Source organism: Mustela nigripes, chromosome 18, assembly GCF_022355385.1.
Source record: "Mustela nigripes isolate SB6536 chromosome 18, MUSNIG.SB6536, whole genome shotgun sequence".
Taxonomy (NCBI): domain Eukaryota; kingdom Metazoa; phylum Chordata; class Mammalia; order Carnivora; family Mustelidae; genus Mustela; species Mustela nigripes.
In genome coordinates, this window is record NC_081574.1 from 23,269,155 (window position 1) to 23,294,994 (window position 25,840).

At 40.6% G+C, this 25,840-nt stretch overlaps 1 protein-coding gene across 5 annotated transcripts in view; it reads right to left on the reverse strand.

The window, feature by feature from the left end:
• MTUS1 (microtubule associated scaffold protein 1) overlaps positions 1–25,840 on the reverse strand; it is a 168,970-nt gene that overhangs the window by 84,926 nt on the left and 58,204 nt on the right. For all 5 annotated transcript variants that reach the window (XM_059384386.1, XM_059384389.1, XM_059384388.1 and 2 more), the window contains exon 3: positions 17,808–18,003. In XM_059384386.1, coding sequence (XP_059240369.1) covers positions 17,808–18,003 — 196 coding nt within the window. The remainder of the gene's footprint in view (positions 1–17,807; positions 18,004–25,840) is intronic.

A 25,840-nucleotide genomic window follows, 5' to 3' on the forward strand; every position in this document is an offset into this window, starting at 1 on the left:
AAAAAAAAAAAAAAAAAAAGGTTATGACCCAGTCTAAAATTTATGATTCCCAAGCTAGGATGATCGTATTTTTAATCCCTTTAATATTTAATTTTAAAGCTGAAAATGACAGTCCTAGGATTGATTCCCATCAACCTCTTCTCCATTATGCTTTGCCATGCTCTCATCCCAACACATACATTCACACACACATATACACACCTTATTTTCATTTTTCCAGACCATTTTACTCTATTCTGCTTATGTTCATCTTTGTGAATGAACTAGCCTTTCCACCTAATCCCCTATCTTGCCTGGTGAATACAAAGGGACAGTTGTTTCAAATCCTTGCCACTCATTTGTAGCCCCTACCCTACATCTACTGAATCACAACCTCCACTTTAACAAAATCTCCTGGTGATTTGAATACACCCAGGCATGAGAAGCACTGTTGAGAATCAGAACTTCTTTGTAAACCAATCCTGCCAGGGCACCTTCCCTGTGTGCCGTGGGCCACGCCTCCCTTTACCACATCCACACCTGCTTTCACAACAGCATCTGTTTCAGTTGGGCTCTCGGACTACTCTCTCAGGTTCCTGAGAACAGGAAGAGGACCTGATTCCATTCTGTCCCTCAGGACTTAGCCAAGGGTATGGCATGAAGTGAGATTTAATAAATATTTGTGGAATGAATTTTTACTGTAAGTCCACGACGAAAATTCAGGAAATAAGGAGAAGTTAGGGGGAAGCGACAAACTTTCAGTTGTAAGAAGAATAAGGTCTGGGGAACTAATGTAAAATGGTAACTCTGGTTGATAAGAATAGTATATCATTGGAATTTGCTAAGAGTTGGACTTAAATATCCTCAACAAAGAAAAGAGAAATCTGTGAGGTGAGGGATATGTTAATGAACTCCATAACAAAAATCATTCTATAACATGTATCATCAAATCACCACTTTAAATGTCTTTACACTTCGAATGTCATATTAGACCCCAATGAAGTTGGGGAAAAAGTTAATGTAGAATTAAACAGATAGTAATAGCTATTCAAATTTTTTTTTCATAGGCCAGGAGTAAATAAATTTCGATAATGCCTTCTCTCATCTACACCAAAGCATTAAACACTTAATTTTTACAAGCTTATTTGTCCTTTGTTAATATTAATGGGACTCTTCAAATAGTCTATTAACTAGATAAAAGGAGACATTTTTCTTTATAGTTCTTATAGTAATTAGCAAGTAATAGATAATCAAATATTCACTTGATTTTTAGACTTTATTTAACTACCAGTTTTACTTGCTTTTGGAGGTACAGAAAAAACTGATCTTTTAGAATATACAGTTACTAAATTATGGCCCCTTGACAGCAAAAACATAAAAGTCTTCATCATCATCGGAAAAAATGAGCAAGGTTGAGCAAGTAACATAGGAGTATTTCTGGGCCAAAGCTAAGGTAGTCAAAGCTAAACAAGTTAGGAAACTCCATTTGTTTCTCAGAAAGGGATGTTTGATAGCATTGTTTCTGACAGCATCATGGGTTTACAGACATTTCTCAGTGTGCCTCAGAATTACTACAGACCTGTAGCCTCTCTGATTCCAACACACAGCCGCACATGGGAAGCAAGTTTGCCCTGCCAGCCTGTGATTGCTCTGACCTGTCTACCCCATTCCCAAGACTCACTGTTCCTCCCACCTAATGGTAACTGGCAGTCCTAGCAAAAGTCTTCCCCATTCGACCATTAGTCTGACTCCTGGCATTGAGGGCCCGGAACAAAGCCTGCTGCACCACAGAATTAGTTCCTCTGAAACTCAAAATAATCCTAACGGTACACCGCCATTACTATTCCCAGAGCATAGATGAGAGAGTTATTTGGGTGGTTAAATGGCTTCCTCCAGTCACATACCTCAGCAGTGCCAGAGATGCCAGGAAGGCAGGCAACCTACCACCAGCCCAGCATTCCCTCTCTGGGTCTGCAGGATAGAAGCAGCAGGTGAAGGAAAGGAGAATCAGGCTGGAGACCACCTGAGCTCCTCTTTCTAGAAGGGGGCTACCAAGGTGTTTCACTGTTTCACCAACAGTCCTCATGTTTAATTGAAGAGCAAAGTTGACCTCAAGTACCCATAATTGGGACTTCATACAAAGAAGCAGTAAAACATACACATCATAACCAATATTAAAAGTAAGGCATAGCAACATTGGGCTGAGAGACTGAGTAACCTGAGAACCAAGTTCTTAAACAAGGAAATCCTTATAGGACCACATTCGCTTCACAGCATGTAACTGATCCCAGATGTAAACCATCAAGATTGAAGACCTACCTGAAGATACATTACACCTCAGTGGTTTATTTTAAGCTTATGCTGTTAGCATAATCTTACAGAGAGACAACAGATTTGTTTTGACCCTGTAATTATTACCATCTTTTGTCTAGGGAAGACATGGAAGGACTAGCATTTGCACTTAGCCTTAGATAGTAACACAGAGAGTCTACTGAGTTTGAAGTATGGCCTCATGAACAAGCAAGGTACTCGGATACCCACCTTGGAAAATTCGGTTGAATGTTCTATACTTAACAACAGAATATCAATAAGGAATGCCTTGTAAAACTAAAAATCTAATAAAATGATTTATTATGTGGGAAAAGGATATTTATTTATATTACCCTGCTTTTTAAACTCAGACTTACCTATATATTGAAAAATTCTAGGAGATATACCAGAACTTTATGAGGCTGTTATGAAATACAACACAGGGGGACTTAGAGGAAAAATAGGGGGAAAAGGCAGAAATGAATAATTTTTCTTCCCACCTTTCATATGCTTTTTTCTCTTCACACTTTATAATAAGCATATTTTATCGTAAAAGCTAATATAAAACATTAAAACACTAATAGACATTATTAAAGTCAGTGGAGTCAAGTATTTAATCAGATAAAGATGTTCAAAACAGATACAGAAACCAAGAAAGATGTTCAAAACAGATAAAGAAACCAAAAAAGGATAAACTGGATCAACAATTAAGGTAAGTAGATTCTAATCATTTTTATTCCTGTCCCTCTGTAAACATGAGGTATTCTTCAGTCCTTTTAATTTTACTAAGAAAAAAAAAAACAACACAGAAATCAACGGGCTGAGTGATGCTTTTATACGGTTATGATGAAAAGGGTCCCTCTGCTACCAGAAAGTTCTTCATGAGACCATAATGGTGTGTTCCTAGGACTGGAAATTAAAGTTGAAGGATGAACTCCTAAAGAGTATGCCTTTGTTCTGACACTTATGGTAAAGGATTCATTGTCCAGGAGAAAGCTCCCCAGGCATTCACAGCACTGCTAAAGGGCAGGCTGGGAAAGGAGAGGAGTCCCACCGGCTCGCAAAAGGCCTTCAAAGTAATGAGGGCAGTTGCCCAGGCCACAGAAACATCTGCTGGTCAAAGCAAGTTCCTCTCTCTGAACTCTTAACCAGCCCAGGAGAAATTCAGCCTTAATATGTTTTTCATGAGATTTTTCCCACATTGAACAAAAGGAGCTGTTCTTTACATTTGATGAAATTAAAGTGTTCTGAAGAAGTGTTAAGGAGCTGACAAAAAAAAAAAAAAAAAAAACAAAATCACAGAACAAACAACAACCCCCCCTCCCCACAAAACCTTAGCTACTATTTTATCTATATTTGAAGACACAGATCTTAATAAAAATCTAGATAACGGATTCCCAGGAGGGGTGATGTTGCACAAGTATTTACTTGCCTACATAGGAAAGGTAACTGCAAAGTAAGGTAATTGCAAAGCACAAATGTATAGGGTGCTAGAAACACCTGACATTTTGTATAGAAATCGCTCCCAAATGTTTTCAGTAATAATTATGAATACTAGAGAATCCATAGGCACTCATCAAATTTTTAAAAGATTTTATTTATTTGACAGAGATCGCAAGTAGGCAGAGAGAGAGGAGGAAGCAGGCTCCCCGCCAAGCAGAGGGCCCAATGCAGAGCTTGATCCCAGGACCCCGGGATCAGGACACGAGCGGAAGGCAGAGGCTCTAACCCACTGAGCCACCCAGGCACCACTCATTAAAATGTTTTTAATAGGACTGTGGTTTGTGTGGCTTACTAGGTGTGCAGGCATCACGGGGAAGGAAAAAAACGATGAGACTGGAGAGGTAGATAGTTACTGTTCAGGATGGCATAAAATGCCAGGCTAAGAACTTCAGCCCTTAACTGCAGCTTTTTTTGGCTTTTGCTCCAGGGTTTATTTGGGGGTGGGGGGGGTTAGTGTGCATAACTGACCAAAGGCCAGCAGGGAAGAGTCAGAAATGGAGTTTGAAATCGGAGAAAAGCTTAGGAGGCAAGTGCACTTGCCAGGACTAAAGGCCGTGGGGATTTTCACCGGACAAGGACGCCAATCTGGAATACAGACACTACGTATTAATATATATAGCTTAAAACACAAGTTATTGTATTTTATAAGATATAATAAGTATCAATAAGGCAGGGCCCTTAACTAGTCAGGAAGAGAAAATGCCAAGCAGGCATAGTTAAAACACAAAGCATGAGAATATGTTTTCAGCTATAATTACAACTTCGGTTCTTTTAGCACAACTCTGTAAAGAAAGTGACCTTTATGTTAATTATCTACAGTAGCTGGGAATTATTATAAAGCTAATGTAAGCCTAACAAAAGGGATAAAAAATATTAGTGATAAGTTATGGGAGAAATAGATTATACTCAAAATTGTGGCTTCAGATTCGTTTTTACTCAACACAAAAGGACCAACTTTTCTCATTAATCTTAATGAAGATGTTAGAAAATTTCACTTTGGTATATAGTGTTACTGTCTAAAAACTATGTAAATAAATCTGATAAGCTGCTTACAAAAGCAATACTGTAAAAAAAATCAACAGCTTTTTGATGTAGCAGGAAAAATGGAAAAAAGATCCTTTATCAATAAAAAGTAAATGCACATGGAGACATGTATAGGCACATACTATTTCTATAAATAATCAAAAAGTGCTGATATTATGGAAAAAATTTTTAATGAGGAACATAAAAAATTTGAATAAGTAAATATACATGTTAGTTCTTCCCTGAATTAATATATTAATTGAATGGTATTCCCATCTAAATGCACATGTGATTATTTTAAAGGACAACTTGGGACAACTTTCAAAAAACCTATTTAAATTAGCTTAGAATAAATAAGAATAGCAAAAAATTTTGGAGCATAAACCTGAGATGCCTCCAGCTGAAGAACAGAAAGCTTTGATTTAAAAAAACAAAAATGTAGTTGGTCTGAAGGTTGTGGGTTATTGTTAAGCTGTTTAAAAAAAAAAAATGTGCAAAGTACTTGAATGGAACTTTCTCCAAAGAAATACATAATGGCCAACAACACATGAAAAGCTGTTCAGCATCATTAGTCATTAGGGAAATGCAGATCGACACTACAGTAAGATACAACATTAGAACTGGCTATTAGAATGGCTATTATAGAAACAAAACAGAAAATAACAGTGTTGGTTAGGACGTGACCAACTTGGAACCCTGCACGTTGCTGGTACAAAGTAAAATGGTGTAGTTGCTGTGAAAGATAGTATGGCTGTTTCCCCTCAAAAGAAAAAGAGACAGCCTAGCATACAATCCACTAATTCCACTTCTGGGTATGTATCCAAAATAAATGAAAGGGGGATCTTTGTCTACCCATGTCCATAATGGTATTTGTACACCTATGTCCATAATGCTATTCATAATAACCAAAAGGTAGAAGCAACCCAAGTTGACCATTGACAGATGAATGGATAAACAAAGTGGGTCACATATGTACTATGAAATATTATTCCATCCCAGGAAGGAAAGAAATTCTGACGCCTGATATAACATGGATAAACTTGAAGATATTCCATAAGCCACTGATGAAAGGACAAATATTGCATGATTCTTCTTATGTAAGGTACCTACAGTAGTCAGATTCAGAGACCGACAGTAGAACGGTGGTTGCCAGGGGCTGGGGAGATGGAGAGTGTGGAGTTAGTGTTTAATGGGTCAAGACGTTCAGATGGGGAAGATAAAAAGTTCTGGAGATGGGATGATGGGGACTCTTGCACAACAAATGGAATCTGTTTCACACCAATGAACCACACACTTAAAAAATGGTTAAGATGGGGGGGGGGCGCCTGGGTGGCTCAGTGGGTTAAGCCTCTGCTTTCGGCTCAGGTCATGGTCTCAGGGTCCTGGGATCAAGCCCCGAGTCGGGCTCTCTGCTCAGCGGGGAGCCTGCTTCTTCCTTCTCTCTCTGCTGGCCTCTCTGCCTATTTATGATCTCTCCCTCTGTCAAATAAGTCAATAAAATCTTTATTAAAAATGGTTAAGATGGTAAATTTTATGTAACATTTATCACAATAAAGAAGTTCAGTAAGAAGGAAGTTGTGTTATTAGTTATTATAGGATATTACAAAATAAACAGTCTGTTATGGGCTTTTAAAACTATATTGACAGATTAACAGACTGGTATATAAATCCCAGAAATATAAAAATTTAGAATAGGAAAAGGAAGATTATTTTTCAGATAAGACATTTATTTGTGGTATTAAAATAATTGAATTTAAAGAAATAAAATTTGAGAACCAGTATGTATGATATGGTGATTAAAAGTGGACAATCCACGGGCCCCTGGGTGGCTCTGTGGGTTAAAGCCTCTGCCTTCAGCTCAGGTCATGATCTCAGGGTCCTGGGATCGAGCCCCACATCGGACTCCCTGCTTAGTGGGGAGCCTGCTTTCCACCCCACCCCACCCCCACCTGCCTCTCTGTCTGTCAAATAAATAAATCTTTAGAAAAGTGGACAATCCAGAGCCAGACTGCCTAGTTTTGTTTTGTTTTTTTTTAATATTTTATTTATTTGACAGACAGAGATCACAAGTAGGCAGAGAGTCAGGCAGAGAGAGAGGGGGAAGCAGGCTCCCAGCTGAGCAGAGAGCCCGACTCGGGGCTCGATCTTAGGACCCTGAGATCATGACCTGAGCTGAGAAGGTCAGCTGAGCCACCCAGGCTCCCCAGACTGCCTAGGTTTTAAACCCAGTTCCAGCAAACACTGTCTGCATGCAGTTTACTTAGCCTCTCTATGCCTGTAGGTCTTACAAGAAACAGTAAAATTTATTAATTTTATTTATTTAATTTAACTTATTAAGATTTATCTCCCTAGCCCTTTAAAATTTAGGAATATTCCAGATTATTTTGGAGTCATCTAGGGAGTTCCCCAGTGGTGCCTTTTATCTGTTCTCTTCTGCACATTCTCTTGGTGGCCTTATCCAGTCTAGTGGCTTTAAATAGGATCTAAATATTGATGAATCCCAGATTATATCCATAGACCAGACTTCTCTGCACCTTAGACCTGTACATCCTACTTTCCACTCAACATCTTCACTTACAAATTATTCATCTTAATAGCCCTATAGCTTAGTTCCTGATATCCATCTCGTAACATCTATGTCACCACCATCCATACCCATCTCCGTGGATGGCAACATTATCCTTCCGTTGTTCACACCCAAAGTGCGCAAAGTCATCTATGACTCTGCTCTTTGGTCTCATCTCATCTAAGACTATCCTGTCAGCTTCACTTTCAACACAAGTGTCTAGAATCTGACTACCCTTCACTATCACAACCCTGACCCAAGAAGCCACAATCTCCCGCCATGATTGTAGCAATACCTCCTCACCAATCTCCCTGATTCAGCCCTCACCCCCATTCAATGCATTCTCTACACAGGTATTAGAGCAACCCTGTCAAAATTTAAGCTCTTTCAGTTAAAAGCCAAAATCCTTGGGATTTTCAGGACTGTGCATGACCTGGTTCTCCACTACCTGTCAAACCTCATGGTCTGTTTCAACTTTTCCTCACCCCATTCCTTGCTTTCCTAGAGCACATCAGTAAATCTCCACCTCAGGGTCTTTCCACTTGCTTTCCACTCTTGACAGGCACAGTTTTCCTCCAGATACTCCCAAGACTGATGCCCTCTGGCCTTTATTCAAAAGCCATCTTTCCCTGGTCAAACTTAGCAAAATTGTTCTCACACACACACATACAAAAACAACCCCCAACATTTCACATTCCCCTTCTCTGCATTAGTATTCCCCCCCTCTTTAGTACTTCAGATTATCAAGCATCCTATATACTTTAACTCATGAATTACCTGTCTCTCCCACCAGAACCTAACTTCAAGGAGGGCATGTTTTCATCTTATATATTCACTTCTGTACTTCAGCACTTTGATCCCTAAGTCTACACTTATTCAATGAAGATTTGAGTGCCAAGCACATGCCAATTAAAGTAAGATACCGTTTTGTACCTTCTGCAACAGTAAGTATTTGGAGAGAGTGTTCGCAATGTCAAAATACTGGCAAGGGTGTTGGAAAACACTCTAACATACTCAGAGGAGGAGCACTGACTTGTAGGCTGTTTCTGAAGGGCAATTTGGCAACATGTATCAAAAGTCTTACATATCCTCACACCCTCTGATTCCATCTAAAGGAGTGTATCCAATGAATTTATCTGACCAAGCTCTTACACTCATGTACTAAGTTCTTCAGTGTAGAATTATTTCACACACTACAAAAACAAAACAAAGGGGCGCCTGGGTGGCGCAGTCAGTGAAGTCTGACTCTTGTTTTCAGCTCAGGTCGTGATCTCTGGGTCGTGAGACTGAGCCCTGCGTCAGGGTCTGTGCTCAGCGTGGAGTCAGCTTGAGATTCTCTCTCCCTTGCCCTCTGACCTCTGCACCCATGCCTGCTCTCTCATGCTCTAAAATAAACAAATCTTAAAAAACAAAACAAAAAACTCTAATGTTCAAAGAAGTCTGAAGAAATATATGGCAGCACATTTCGATAATGAAATATTGTAAGGTTGTTTAAAATCATGTTATTAAGAATAAGAATGTAAGAATCTAGGAAAGAGGGGCACCTGGGTGGCTCAGTGAGTTGAGCCTCTGCCTTCGGCTCAGGTCATGATCTCAGGGTCCTGGGATCGAGTCCCGCATCGGGCTCTCTGCTCAGTAGGAAGCCTGCTTCCTCCTCGCTCTCTCTCTCTCTCTCGCTGCCTACTTGTGATCTCTGTGTCAAATAAATAAATAAAATTTAAAAAAAAGAAGAATCTAGGAAAGAAGGCACCATGCCTTTTAAATGAAAAAGAAAATTCAATCAACTCATGCAAAAAGAAAAGGCACTGAATAGTTATTAATTATGAAGTCAAAAACTATTTGGCATTGTAACATTAAGGGGAATTTTTGTTTTCTTTTCCAATTTTCACTGAAAGGGTTATACTTCCAAAATAGCCTACTTTGTTGGGGGGTGCCTGCATGGCTCAGTCAGTTAACTGTCTTACTATTGGTTTCAGCTCAGGTCAGGATCTCAGGGTCATGGGATCGAGCTCCATGCAGGGTTCCACACTCAGTAGGCAGTCTGCTTGAGATTCTCTCCCCGCCCCCGCTTTTGCCCCTCCCTCAGGCTTTACCACACTCATGTGTGCACTCTCTTTCAAAAATCAATCAATCAATCTTAAAAAAATAAAATAATAGCCTACTGGGATGAGGGCAGCAGAAACCTGATGAGCTATCCAAATTAACTGGTTAATTTCAAGATCCAAGAGGGGTAAAATAAGGTTTACTTTGTCTGAAACCAGGCTTCTCCCTTTCCTTCAGAACACCTATGGATTGAGACTAATTGCCCAACCACCCTCCTCCGTATTTCTGATGACCTTTACTGACTTGGTCTTCAATCGCTACATTCCATAGTCTGAACCCTAACTGTCCCTTCATTTCTACTTCCTAGTGTATGAGTTAAGACCTAAAAACTACCTTGATCGAGATGTATTCTTCTTAGTTCTAGATCTAGGATCTTGATGCCAAAAATTACTAAATAGCAGAAAGCATCAACACTAAACCAAGGCTGGTACTTACATTTGTAAGGGGATATCTCAATCATATTATAGAATTACCTATATTCTAACAAAAAAGAGTTTCAACAAACTTTGGTATTGGTAATCTTACCTTCCTCTGAAATCCTATGGCTTTTTTTTCCCCCCTTAAAATATCCTAAGGACACATGTGATGGGGAATGAACTCATCAACGCTCCTAGCTGACTGGTAATGGGTGAGGGCAAGCACCATGTCCTACTCATTCCACAATTCCTCTGGGTCTGAGTATGATGGGCACAGTATATACTGCTGAAATGTCAAGTAAATGGATTATCTTCCAGAACACAGAATTTCAGAGATTTGAGAGCCCACATTCTTGAGTTAGCTAAGAGTAGGCTGTATGCATAGGACACAAGAAACAATCTGTATAACCAGCACTATTTGCTTAAACTCAAGAGTAAAGGCAAAAATCAAGTCACAGTAGTATAGGTGAGTCACAACAAAAACACCGCCGGTATTAACAGGGTGGTAATTTGACAGAGAAACCAGAACATCCCACAAAGCAAGGTTCTCACATGGCCTGGAACTGCACAGAAGCCCAGTGTTCGTGGTGATACTGTCTGTACATGCCTCTGCAAGTGTGTCCCCAAGATGTCTCCCGCTTCATATGTGAAACAAAATTAACTTCCACAGTCATGGGCCTGGGAACATGTACCCCACAACTAAAGGTGTAATAAACTCAAGACTTAGAAGGGTTCATTCTTTCCCCAGCTACCATACAAAGATGAACAGGGTCTTCATAGGTTGTCAACAGACTGATTTATCTGGTGGTGAAGGAGCTCACCTCACAGTCACGGGGCTCCTCACCGCAGTGGGAAAGGCACACCGTGACCATCCTGGTTCAGTAGAAGCCAAGGTTCTTCGGCAGAGCTACTTTGAACAGTGAGGTCACAGAGACTCAAAACTTCTCTAAGGTTATAAAAATATGCAAATGAACACATTTTGCGCAAAATCCCTTCAGAAACATCACCTACCTCACCTCAGCAAAGTGAGCTGCCAAGTACAAAGGAAGAAGCCACCCAGCCCATTATCCACGGCCGCTACTCTAACACTCGACTCTCAAAATTCCCTATTTCTTCTCCAAGTGGGTCCACACAGACACACTGCAGTATCCCTTTTATTTCTCAGACTTTCTTGCCTGTGCACTGGATGCATTCTGATGCGTCCCTGAGGTGATCACCAGCGGTCCCTGCTGCTTTGATCTTTATCAGCTCTTTTCCTTGACCTCTATACATTCTGACTATCTTAAACCTCAAACACACACACTTTGAGGGGTTTCTCGGTCTCTTCAAATTCAACATGCCCCAACTACACCCATCGGTCTCCTCCTCAGAGACTCATCTTACCACTCCATCTTGCTGTCTCGCTCCATGGTCCCCCAAGAAGCAAACTGAGGAGACACGTGGGACTATCTGGCACCAACAGAAGCTGACCAGACCCTCCTCCCCCAAAACATTTTGAATATTTCCACTCTGCTTCCTGTTCCCACACACTGGTATAACTCATAACAAGTTTGTATCTCAACTGCTAGAGAACTGATCAACCTCAACATCTTTGGGGTTCATCCATCACTTACCCCAACACTCAGTCTGCTCGAGGCATGCGGACTTGCCCTCGGTGTTCCCACACGCACCATACCCTTTCATAACTGTCCACTTGCACCCTTGGGAATGCCAGCAACTTTCCATGTCAGGCAAACTTCTACAGGCACGTTCAGGGCCAGTTCCAATGTCCTCGCTATTCTCCGGTCTGCCCTCAGGCCCAGTCAGGGGTGTTCCCTTCACAGAAGTCTCCCTTCAAATCAGGCCAGACAACATTTTTAAACACCTGTTGTGTAATAGGTACACTATGCTAAGCAATGAAACATGTAAAAAATAACCAAGACCTGGACTCTCCTTGTGGACCTCACAATTTAGGAGACAGGCATGTACAAAAATAATCCGAGTACAGCATAATAAATGCGAAATATCACAGGGGCCAGGACAGGTCAGCTGTGGATTGAAGAATGAAGAGTCTGCAATCAGACGGTGTGCTTCAACTCCCCTTTCCAGCTCAGCCTCCAGTGAGTGAGATCATGACAAGGGGCTATTATTTCATCATGTTTGTATTCTCCAAATCTAGCAGAGTGCCCGGCACACAGCAGGCTCTCACAACGTTTCCTGAATTCATAGAGTAAGAGAAAAGTGCATAGTGACCTATGATGCCTCATGCAAGGGGCATTCTAGAAAATAATCTTCTCCAGAATTACTCGCCGAGTGAGAAGAACAAAGTGGAATGCCTGTAAAATGATTGAGGCTGCAGTGATCATGTCAGGAAGGAATAAAAGAAAAGACACTCATCCTCCAGACGCCTATAAGACACCACTTGGTTGGCTTCATCCACACTCCCTGCCCCCCCCCCCCCCCACCGCACACACTGGGCAGCTCCCGGCCCCTCAAGCACCTCCCCCCACCCTCCAAGCTGCCTCACCTCCATCTTTGCACTTGCCCTTCACTTTGCCCAGGAAGGCCTGTCATCCGATGTCTTAATGTCTCCCTCCTTCTGAGCCTTCAGGCACCGGCTCATTTGTCACCTGCTCAGCAAGGTCTTTCTCAGCCACCTGATATCAAGATCTAATTCCTTCACCGCCTTTTTCAGCATTTATCATCTTACATTCTCAACATTTGAATTTAATTTTCTGATGCACCGGACTAGAATTTAAGCTCTGTAAGGGCAAGAATGTATGTTTTGTGCCTGTCTCCCATTCCCAGCACAGGCAGGCACTCACGAGACCCTTGTTAGATGAGAAGTCAGGGTGTTGGACCCCTGGGTGTATTTATAGAGGCTAAGAGCATAGAGACTGCTTGTTCCATTTCCAGTCTCCACCGATGATGAACTGTGTCCCTTTGCGCGAGTTACCTAAGGTTTCAAAACTTCCAATTCCTCATCTGCAGAAGTGGGAGGAGTATACCTGTCTGTACGTCATGAGTCGTGAGAGTAAATGAAATCAGGCATTTAGAAAGCTTAGAACAGAGCATGGCATGTTGCTGGCACTCAAAACATCACTACGACTATTATTTTTATGCCAAGAAAACTTGAGATCCATTCTTTAAAAAGTATTTTAATTACATGCGAATATAGAAGCATCAAAACCAACCTGCTGAAGTTAGCTTTTGGAATAAGTTATTAGGGGATAATTTCTTGTTTTTAAAGAATTTATAGTGAGTATCCTTCTCATAACTTTGCTAGCTATTTCTCTCAAACTCACCTAGAAAAGACTAAAATGATATAAAAGTGAATTGAAATGATTTTAAATTCCCTTTAACACTAAATAGACAAAAGTAGCTTACAAAAAACAACTATGGAAAAAACAACTTAGCCAGAAAGCTCAGAAACCTATAACGCTAGGCAAGTCATTACAAGTATGGGATGTCCTCCTGGTTTGAGAGGCCTTTATTTTATTAACCCACAATAAACTGAATTAAAGCAAAGGTTTATCCTTTTGTAATGTTACTTTTCTTTCTTGAAAAGAAAAACTAAAGACTATTTCTTTCATGAGGCCTTTCTTCAGGCTCTGGTATAATCAGACCAACCCCGGAACATTCTTCCTTTTCCCCCGGAGTCCTAAGGCACTTAGGGGCTGCTTCCACACCCTTTATACACCCTTTCTGTGCGGCTCTGTGGTTGAGTCATAAACACGCTCCTGCCCTCCCCGGGTAGGTTACAAGACCCACAGGCCAGGAGTGCAGGAGCATGTTCTGTCCCACTTCCATAATCCTACCTTGCTCGGGCTGGTCACTGGAAAGGCCATGACAGCGCTATATGAAGGAAAACACACATTTATCATCTAAAGCCTGATAAGAACTGGTATCGCCCGCAGAAGAAGGTGGCAGATAGGTCGAGACGCCTGAATGAATCATGAAGGATTTAACGATGCAGTGATTCACTCAGCAGCAATTTGCAATAACCGTGTAACAGCTTTTAAATTTAAACATCTTTTAAATCCCGGGCCAAGGGCCTGAGAAGAGAAATGCCAATTTCTAAGCCATTCAGTTAAATGTGAGAATTTTAATTTTTCAAAACTTAGAGCCATACTAAGAGTAGTTTTTTTAAAGATTTATTTGAGAGAGAGAGCGAGCACGGGCGGGGGGGGGGAAGAGCAGGGAGGGAGAAGCAGACTCCACGCTGACCAGGGAGACCCATACAGGGCTCGATCCCAGGACCCTGAGATCATGACCTGAGCCGAAGGCAGATGCTTATCAACTGAGCCACCCACGTGCCCCAAGAGTAGTTCTTCAGCCTGATCATGTGAAGACCAAGAGAACGGGCTCCAGAGCCCTCCTGCCTGGTTTCATTCTTACCTCTGCCACTTATTAGCTGTGTAACCCTGACAAATTATTTAATTTCTGTGTGGTGTTTTCCTCAATCTGTCCAATGAGGACAAGCCTCACAAAACTACTCTGAAGGTTAAATGCACTCAATGATATAAGTAAGACATTTAATCCTAAAACAGAGCTTAAAACTTGGTAAGCATTTTGTAAGTATACGCTGCTATCATTGGCATTATAATTATTATTATCCTATTTCCCCCCACAATCTCATCTTATTTAATTGGAGTGGTTAAAACACACACATACTCTTAACAAAGATACGTTGCATCTGGCTTGTTGTCACCAATCATCATCTGATTTCATACAAATTTAGCTATGGTCATCATGCTGCCTATTATCATTTCCAGATTTTGACAGGGAAAATGCAAGAGCTCCATTGATTTTAATCACAGTTCTCTCTCAGACTCAGGTTAAACCTTCAAGAAAACGTCTATTATTTCACGTCCAGATCTGGTTTTCTACTTAGTTCTCTGAAAGGATTTATTGAAAACCCCAGCTGGAACATTCCTGCCGCTTACATTTCAGGAGAGTAACTTTGTATACAGAGTACAGAGGATGTCCATTTGGTTTCAATATTCTAATACACAAACACCACATTGTACGGTAAATGGCAACACACTCGCAGTGATCTAAAGGCACACTATTTTTGCTCCTTGATCTGTTCTGTTTTTAACTCTGTGGTGATTAAATTTCCTGGCCCCTACAACAAACACCTCTCAATTTAATGTGAGCATCCAAACAAGCTAGTTGCTGTTATTACTTTTTTTTTTTTAATACAGCATAATCAAGTTAGTCTTCCAACAGTTCAAATAAAAACTCAAATGTGAATCCATGAACTTTCTGGTTACATTAATTTTTTTTTCCATTTCTATATAGAAAATCACCAGGTAAAAGAAAACTTAGTAACACAGATTCAAAAGTCTAAATACATAACTGAGTTATCAAGTTTCTTTATACAAGTTAATAAATGCTCAAAAAATGTCCTTGTCTTTTCATTCAGACTAAACAGACCTACTTTTCTCTTAAGGCAGGATATTATAGAGTATACAGAAAAGGGACTTTAAAATTGCTTAAATCTTCAGTGTTCAGGGAACTGATCATCTACATAAAAGATTCTCATTGTTGAAAATACAGTTCAGCGCCCCCACCCCGCTTCCTCCCAGCCATAGGGGCATCTCAAGACCTCCAGTCGAGGCCTGAAACTACAGATGGTCCTAAGCCCTACGTGTACTGCTTTTTCCTACACATACATACCTATGATCAAGTGTAATTTATAGATGGGTTATAGAAAGAGATCAACTAATAATAAAATAATTATAGCAATATACTATAATAAAAGTTATATGAACATGGTCTGTCTCAAAATATCCTCACCCTTCCTCCTGTGATGGTGAGGGGATCCAGTGCCTGCACCAGGAGCTGGGTTAGGTGAATGACCTAGGCAGTAGGATTTAGCATTAGGCTACTACTGACTTTGTAACAAAACATCAGTAGGAGGATCACCAGCCTCTGTACCACAGCTGACTGAGGCTAACTGAAATCGTTGATGTCGCAGAACCCCAGAGAGCCGGGACTACTGCATATCCCGGGCACCGGCCTCATCTCCTGAGAGGATGAGCACTTCCGGTTTTCTGGGTTTTGAGCATCCTGTGGTCCAGAGAAGCTTACTAGTAGTAGCTACTGCTCAGAAAGTTAGGCAAGCACCCAAACTGCCCCTAGAAAGAGGAGTGTAAACGTTGATAGGTCCCTACATTCTCAAACCCTCCCACTTCACAACGCAAGGCTGAAGCCCAAGGTGGGTGAGCTTGTGTAGCTCACTGGTGCCAGAACATTACTAGAACACAGAGCTCCTAACCTAAAGGCCACGGTGCCCTTGGTCATGGCTTTCTAGCGCCACCAAGCCACAGGTGCTCCTAACATCCAAACAGGGAGGGGCTCCCCATCATCTGTCTATGACCCTTCCCATCATCAACCACTACACAGATCTGGTCATCAACACTGAGAACCAAAGCTTTGATCTCAATGTGCCTTAACTCCCCCTAACGGTGGCAATATCTAAAATCAGGATCATTGTTCCTGTTCTGGTTTTCTTCCCAAGGAAGAGAACTTAAAGTGAATTCTTTCTTCCCACTCAGCTCCTCCAGGGATGGGAATGGAATGCACCGCCTATCTCTCTTCCTCCACCCATACCACATCCTGGCTTTGCTCCTCCCAACCCCAGGATCTTACTGCCAGCCCTGAATCTAAATAAATCACCCTCAAAACACTTCTACTTGTGGGGCACCCGGGTGGCTTAGTGGGTTAAAGTCTCTGCCTACAGCTCAGGTCATGATCTCAGGGTCCTGGGATCGAGCCCCACATCTGGCTCTCTGCTCTGCTGGGAGCCTGCTTCCCCCTCTCTCTCTGCTCACCTCTCCCTACTTGTGATCTCAGTCTGTGACAAATGAATAAATAAAATCTAAAAAAAAAAAAAAAAAAAAAGCACTTCTACTCGTTACAGGTTTCTCACACATCAGGCCTCAAAACAGATTTAGCAACTAGAACCTGAAACTATCAAGGTGTAGAGAGGTAATGAGATCCTCTGGGACCTGCTTGGTTTTGTTAGTTCTCATGTGTGCTGACACATCATTCCAGAGGTACCTTTTTTTCTTTTTAATTTTTTTCCCCCAGATCATTCACCAGTAGTTACTATTTTTATAAGGGAACTTACTTCTAAATCCATCGGGCATGCCTTTAATTTGCACAAGGTTGTACCTGTTAAAATAAAGGGTGTTCCCTGCACAGTGTTCTCAGCCAACTGGAATGGGTAGCAGTGCTTTTGCCTTAGTCTGTACAAAACACGGGGACTTTTCCACTTCCTGTTCTGATCTGTAACCCAGAAAAGTCCATCTATCTGCCAAATTTTTAGTAAGACACCTAATAGCTACTCTTAAAGCACTCAAATTTCATAAACCTAAAAGAACTTTGAAATTATTACTTCTAAAATAAAACCAATGTAAATAAAAGTTTGTCTTGGCACAGTTAAACTTCTCAGTCACTCTTATATCCCTGAAATTTTATCATACATCTTTCAATAAAGGATTAGGGAAAAATTAATCTCTTTTCACACAGTGAGGGCCCACAATGATTCTAGTATATAACATTTATGTATTATTAAGCACTTAAACATTTATAAAAACAACTTCTAATTGTGAAATTATTTGTATATAGCAGGCACCCAATTGTTTATAATTTTTCTTAATAACTTAAGAAGTTGGTTTACGTACCTGTATCTTTCTCTAACTAGCCTTTCCATTGCTCAAGGATCAGAGCTATGTCTAAGACTTCTTTTTCTACCTTCCCTATATAACACGCTGATACACAAAAACGTAAATGTTGTAGTGACAAAATGTGTTAGTTTTATAACCAAAACCTGTCTTTCTGCTTTCTGACATGCCTAATTTTATATTCAAATAACTCACAAAATGCTATCAGGCACAACTCCTTTCTTTCATTCTTACCAGAACTGGACACACGCCGGATCCTCTGCGGAGATAAGGCCCGATCAGAATTGAGGTTTCTACTGTCACTATTCCGCCTCAAACAGGAAACAGAGGGCCCTACTTTGGCTTTTGAACCAGGCATTTTCCTCAGATTGGAGGAGTCAGGCTTAGATATACCCCCACCTGATGCAGCTGCAGATTTTGAAGGAGAACCCTGTGAAAAAATAGTTAAGATTTTAAACCAGATCATACCTTCCTCAGACCATTCTCCTTGTGGTGCTACAACAACATAACAATTCTAAGCAGATACGCCAGATATTTAATTTTCACTTTTAATACGAAGGAATTAAACCTCTTCATAGTTCATTCTTCAGTCCATCATGATCTGACTTTAGTGGCCATCAATGGAACTATTCCAAGATGACCAGCGACACAAGCTGAAGTCAAGCCACAGCTTTCAAGCTGTTCTCTGCAGCCCCTTCCTACAGCATCAGAGGCTGAGGACGCCATCTTTCTTTGATTTCTCCAACACAGAATGTTCCTGGTTTTCCTTCTGTCTGGTTATTCCTCCTCTGGATCCTGCCTCAATGCTACTTGTCCCAAGGGTCCTAAACTTGACCCTGGTCTTTGCTTGTGATATGCTCTCCCTAGGTTATCTTGTCCACTGTTTCAACCGCCACCTACATCCTGTTCTCTCTGCAGTTGATGGGTCCTGGCCAGCACTCTCCTGCATCTCCCATGTATTTAGCTTCTTTCTTTACCTGTCCACCTAGCATTCCTTCGGGCACCTCTACTTAGCAATGCCAAGAATGATCATATTACTGTTGTCTTTACAGATCAACGTACAGCCCTTATGGAATAATATCTAACGTTCAAAATACATGTTTCCACTCATTTAATCGTCATAGACTAGAAGTTGCTACTTTTAGCATACCCCATTTCACAGAAGCATATGTAGTAGTTTCTAACTTTAAACTAGTTTTACCCATCCATCTCAAAACTTATCTCTTCCCATATTTACCACAACATACCCAGGCAGCCAACATAAACAATGAAAGCTATTTCTTTCCTAGGTGCTTCCTTTTTTTTTTTTTATTTTTAATTCCTAAACTCCTGACAGTCTTCTTGCCCTTTTGCATCCACCTTAGCACAAGCCTGCATCATTTCTTCCCTGGATTACTGAAACCACATCCTCGGGATTTCTGAGCTCACCAGCTTCCACTCCAATTCGTGTTCTACTCCACTGTTTATGTAACCTCCTCAAAGGAGAAACTGGGTTAGGCAACTTCCCTCTGACTTCCAGATAAGGGCGACTTCTAACAAGGCACACCCAGCCCCTTCGGATCTAGCAACCCCTGCAATCTCCTTCAGCTTGTTCCTTAATGTTCATAGTTCTACACAACTGTCTCCCACCATACTCACTACCCTGGAGTCCCCTAAAGGAGAAGATATGCTCACGTTTCTTCATCGTTATGTAGGTTATTTCCTCTACCCAGAATACCCTTCCCATTCATACTTGCCCTTGGAGTTCCAACTAGTGGCTAACGTGATCGTTCCCCTAGAAGCTTCAACAACTCTCCCCACTGTCACCACACCAACCCACCTTCTGCAGTACAGTAGCTTACACATACTCCCAACTTAAAGCAAAAAGGCATGTTAAATATTATCTCTTAAAATTACCCACCACACCAGGTATGAGTTTTAACCAGACGTGGTATCTTTTCTTTCTAGTATCCCAACAATCACCATCATATACAGTACACAGTGAGTGGCCAATAAATAGTCCCATTCTCCACACAGAAAACAAGACCCCGAGCTTTATTCAATGAAAAATTAACACTGTAAGCTAGTTTTGTACTCTCCCTTTACATAAAGAAAAACTGAGTCTCACAGAGACTAGGTTATTTGCCCAATGTCACTCTTCCAACAAATGATGGAGCTAATCTGAAAGCATATGTAACTCTAAATTCATACTCCTAACATCCATGCTGTGTATTCCCCAAGGGTACCCTTCTGTCTTTAATAAGTCCTAAGTAGATAATTTCCAACACAGATAATGTAAAGCCTCATGCTACTGAGCATTCATATACCAGGTGAATTAAAAATTCAATAGGGCAAGACTTTCAGGGAAGATAGTAGAAGAGGGGGACCCTAAATTTATGTCATCCCACATCAACTAAATAACCCTCCCATCAGTGCAAATAACCCAGAAAAGTACCGGAAAACTAGCACAACAAACTCCACAAGTAAATGTGAGTAAGAGGTGACATTAAAGGTGGGGGCGGAGGAGGGGGGGTGGATAAGGTCAGAGACATGGTGGAAAGCTAAACCCAGAGATTCTGGATAACACAGGCAGGAGCTATGAGTACAGGAGAACAGTAAGAAACAGACTATCACACCAAGGAGCCTGCATGGGGAAGACTAATCTCCACAGCATTTGGCTTTGAAAATCAGAGGGGCTGATTTTGTGAGTTCTTACAACCAGCAGGACTTAAAGCCTGGAATATTAAAAATCAGCAGGCTGCTCAAGGAGAGACTGGAGGGCTCTAGGAAGCTGTGTCCTCAACCTTAAAAGAGTTAGCAGAACAAACAGGCTGAGGAGATACAGCTTAGAAGCAGCATTTAGAAAAATGCCTGGGGTATATAAGAGGGAAAGTTAGTTACTAATCTCAGAGTTCCCTGAGAGACTTCTCCACAAACAAGAGTTGGCAGGTACCATTTCCCTCTCCCACCCCCAGCACAATCACAAAGCCAACTTCAGGAAATATCCAGCACTAGTACTCACTACCAAACTTGCTTACACCACTGTGTCCCCTCCAGGTGGGCCTACCTCAGTCCTAGTGCTGTGGTTTCCCTCCTTCAGAAGCCCACCCAAGACTTACCAAGACTGCATCTCTGAACTCCCTCAGAAGATCCATGAACCTTGTAAAACTGTACCCCCACTCAGATGTACTTCATGAAGCAGCCATGGACAGCCCCACTCTCCACAGTGGCCGAGTGTCCCCTGTGGAGAAGGAATGGCACCTACGGCTTGTAGCACCAAGACCTCACTTTCCATACGTCACAGAGCTACCCTGCCTGGCCTCCAGTCTCCACAGAGGCTATACAATCCCAGTGGAAGAGGACCCAAAGGAACAACTTTCAGCACCCTGCCCCCACCTGCATGCACTGAAGCAACTCAGACAGGCCTGGTCCTGGAGGCAGCGGAGAGGTTCCTGTGAAGTGGGCCAACATGACCTTGTTATTTAAAATGCGGGCTCTAGCCACTGCTTTCAAGAACAACAGATGCAGCTGACTTGCCCAACACACAGAAACAGACACAACGAGTTAGGCAAAATGAAGAAACAGAGGAGTATGTCCCAAATGAACAGAACAGAGCAAAATCATAGCAGGAGACCTAAACAAAACAGAGATAAGTAATAAGCCTGATAGAGAATTTAAAGTAATGATCATGAAGATAATCACTGGACTTGAGATAAGAGTGGAGGACATCAGTGAGACCCTTGGTACAAAGAAAAAAAGAACCTATCAGAGATTAAGAATACAATAACTGCAATTAAAAAACACTTGTGGAATAAATAGGTTAGAGGAAGCAGAGGAACGAATTAATTACCTGGAAGACAGAGTTATGGAAAGTAATCAAGCTGAACAAGTGAGAGAAAAGATAATTATGCAAAGTGGAACAGACTTAAGAAACTAGGGTTATAAAAATATTCACAATATAGGGATCCCAGAAAGAAATAAGAAGGGAGAAAATTTCAAGAAATAATAGGTGAAAACTTCCCTAATCTTGGGGAGGAAAAAGATATCCGGATCTAGGAGGCACAGAGATCCTAACAAAAAGGTCCAGACCAAGACACACAATAATTCAAGTGGCAAAAAGTAGTGATAAAGAGGTTTTGTTTTTTTTTTTTTTTTAAGATTTATTTATGTATTTGAGAGAGAGCAAGCAAGAGAGAGATAGAGATCAAACACCAAGCAAAGGAGGGGGGTGGGAGCAGGAGAGAGGAAGAAACAGACTCCCTGCTGAGCAAGGAGCTCAATGTGGAGCTTGATCCCCACACCTGGAGATCATAACCCCAGCCAAAAGGTAGATGCTTAACCGACTGAGCCACCCAGGCACCCCAGTGATAAAGAATGTTAAAAGCAACAACAGCAAAAGTTAATTACATACCAAGGAAACCCCATAAGGTTATCAGCAGATTTTTTTTTAGCAAAAACTTTGAATAGATCATGCCATTCCCTTCTGGCCTGCAAAGTTCTGAATGGGAAAAATCTGTAGCCAAGAATATTCTATCATTCAGATAGAAGGCTAGGCTATCATTCAGAATAGAAGGAGAGACAGAGCTTCCTAGACAAAAAGTAAAGGAGCTCATGATCACTAAACCAATACTACAAGAACTACTAAAGCAGACTCTGAGTGGAAAAGAAAGATCATAAAGTGAGCGTATGAAAAGTAGGAAACATAAAATAGGTAATAAATATTTCTTGAAAAAACAGTAGAGATTCACAAAATAAAAGGATATGAAATATGACATCATATACCTAACACATGGTGGGAAGAGTAAAGAGTGGGTTCAAACTTAAGTGATCATCAACTTCATACAGACTGTTCAAAATCCAGATGTTACATGAACCTAATGTTAACCACAAATCCAAACAAACCAGTAAGAGATATACAAAGAAACCAAGTATATCACTAAAGAAAACCAGCAAACCGTGAAAGAGAGGGAGCGAAAGATCAGAGAGAAATCTAGAACAATCACAAAACAAGTAACAAAATGGCAATAAATACATAACTGTCAATAATTACTTAGAGGGCGCCTGGGTGGCTCAGTGGGTTAAGCCGCTGCCTTCGGCTCAGGTCATGATCTCAGGGTCCTAGGATCGAGTCCCGCATCGGGCTCTCTGCTCAGCAGGGAGCCTTCTTCCTTCTCTCTCTCTCTGTCTGCCTCTCTGCCTACTTGTGATCTCTCCGTCAAATAAATAAAATCTTAAAAAAAAAAAAAAAAAAAAGTAATTACTTTGAATGTAATTGGACCAAACTCTCCAGTCAAAAGCTGTAGAATGACAGAGTGGGTAAAAATCAAGACCTATCTGTATGCCACCTACAAGAGACTCATTTCAGACCTATAGACACATGCAGATTGAAAATGAAGGGTTGGATAAATATTATGTAAATGGAAGTCAAAAGAAAAGCCTTTCACTGGAAAAAAAATAGACCTTAAAACAAAAACTGTAAAACAGACAAAGAATGAGAGCATATAATAATAAAGGGGACAATCCAACAATAAGAAATAACAATTGTAAATATTTATGCACCCAACAAGGGAGCACCAAAATACATTAAACACTAAATAACAAACAAAGGAACTAATTGATACCAATACAATAATAGGAGACTTTAACACCCCACTTGCATCGAAGGACAAATCATCCAAACAGTAAATCCATAAGGAAACAATGGCTTTGAATAACACAATGGAACAGATGGATAAAACATATATCCAGAACATTCCATCCTAAAACAGGAGAATACACATTCTTTTCAAGTGCATACGGAACATTCTCCAGAATATGTCACATATTAGACCACAAAACAAGTCTCAACAAATTCAAAAAGATTAAAGTCATACCATCCATCTTGTGTGACCACATAAGAAATCAGCCAGAAGAAAAAAATCTGGAAAAAGAGCTACTAAACAATGAATGGGTCAACCAAGAAATCAAAGAAGAAATAAATTACCTGGAAACAAGTGAAAATGAAAGCACAATGGTCTGCAGTCTTTGAGACGCAGCAAAAACTGTTCCGTAGGTAAGTTTACAGTAACACAGGCCTATCTCAAGAAGCAAGAAAAATCTCAAACAAACTAGCAACCTAACCTTACACCTGAAGAAGCTGGAAAAAGAACAACAAACAAAACCTAAAACCAGCAGAAGGAAGGAAATAAAGATTGGGGCATAAATAAATGATATGGAAACTAAAAAAGTCCAATAGAACAGATCAAAGAACTAAGAGCTATTCCTTTAAAAAGATAACCAAATTGTTAACCTTTAGACAGAGTCCTCAAAAGAGTGGAGTCAAACAAACAAAATCACTAATGAAAGAGGAGAAATAACAGCCAATGCCACAGAAATACAAACTGTATGAGACTATTATGAAAAACTATATGCCAATAAACTGAACAACCTAAAAGAAATGGATACATTTTTAGAAACATATAACCTATCAAAACTGAAGCAGGAACTAGAAAATTTGAACAGACCAATGACTAGCAAAAAAATTGAATCACTATTAAAAAACTTCCAACAGGGGTGCCTGGGTGGCTCAGTGGGTTAAGTCGCTGCCTTCGGCTCAGGTCATGATCTCAGGGTCCTGGGATAGAGTCCCGTATGGGGCTCTCTGCTCAGCAGGGAGCCTGCTTCCCCCTCTCTCTCTGCCTCTCTGCCTACTTGTGGTCTCTGTCTGTCAAATAAATAAATAAAATCTTTAAAAAAAAAAAACTTCCAAAGTCCAGGACCAAATGCCTTCACAGAGTGAATGCTCTACCAAATATTTAAAGAAGAGTTAATGCCTATTCTTCTCAAACTATTCCAAAAATAGAAGAGGAAGGAAAACTTTCAAATCCATCCTATGAGGCCAACATTACCCTGATATCAAAAAGAAAAAGACACCACAAAGAAAAGAGAACTACAGACCAGAAACTCTGATGAATATAGAAGCAAAAATCCTCAATAAAATACTAGCAAACCAAATCCAATAATATATTAAAAAATCATTCACCACATGGGACACCTGGGTGGCTGGTTATGCAGCTAGTTACACAGCTGGTTACGCAGCTGCCTTCTGCTCAGGTCCTGGGATCGAGTCCCACATCGGCCTCCTTGCTCAGCAGGGAGCCTGCTTCTCCCTCTGCCTCTGCCTGCCACTCTGTCTGCCTGTGCTCACTCTCTCTGACAAATAAATAAATAAAATCTTTAAAAAAAAAATCATTCACCACAATCAAGTGGGATATATTGCTAGGATACAAGGGTGGTTCAATATTCACCAATTAATCAACATGATACATTATATCAAAAAAAGAAAGGGAAACAAAAGAGGAAGGATTAAAAACTGTATCATTATTTCTACAGATGCAGGAAAAGCTTCTGACAAAGTCCAACATTCATGATAAAACACCCTCAACAAAGTGGAGAGGGAATATACCTCAACATAATAAAGACCATATATGAAAAACCCACAGCAAACATCATATTCAATGAGAAAAAACTGAGAGCTTTTCCCCCTAAGATCAGGAACAAGGCAAGGATGTCCACTCTCACCACCTTTATCTGACACAGTACTGGAAATCCTAGCCACAACAATTGGACAAGAAATAAAAGATATCCAAATTGTAAGGAAGAAGTAAAACTTTCATTATTTGCAGATGACATGATACTATATACAGAAAACTCTAAAGACTCCACCAAAAAACTACTAGAACTGATAAATGAATTTAACAAAGATGCAGGATACAAAAATCAATGTACAGAAATCTGTTTCATTTCTATACAATAATAATGAAGTAGCAGAAATAGAAATTAAGAGATCACCTTTACAATTGCACCAAAAATAATAAAATATGTAGGAATAAACTTAACCAAAAAGGGGAAAGACCTGTACTCTGGAAACTATAAAACACTGATGAAAGAATTGAAGATGACACAAAGAAAGGGAAAGACATTCCATGCCCATGGATTGGACGAACAAATATTGTTAAAATGTGTACACCATCCAAAGCAATGAAAAAATACCAATAGCAGGGCACCTGGGTGGCGCACAGTCAGTTACGTGTTGGACTCTTGGTTTTGGCTCAGGTCATAATCTCAAGGTCAAGGGATCAAGGCACACATTGGGCTCCTCATTCAGCACAGAGTCTGCTTGAGATTCTCTCTCCCCCTTTCCCTCTGCCCACCTCTCCTCATGCTTTTCCTGTTCTTAAATAAATTTATCTTTAAAAAAAAAAAAAAGTTTTTTTTTTTAAACAAAACTAGAACAAATAATTTTAAAA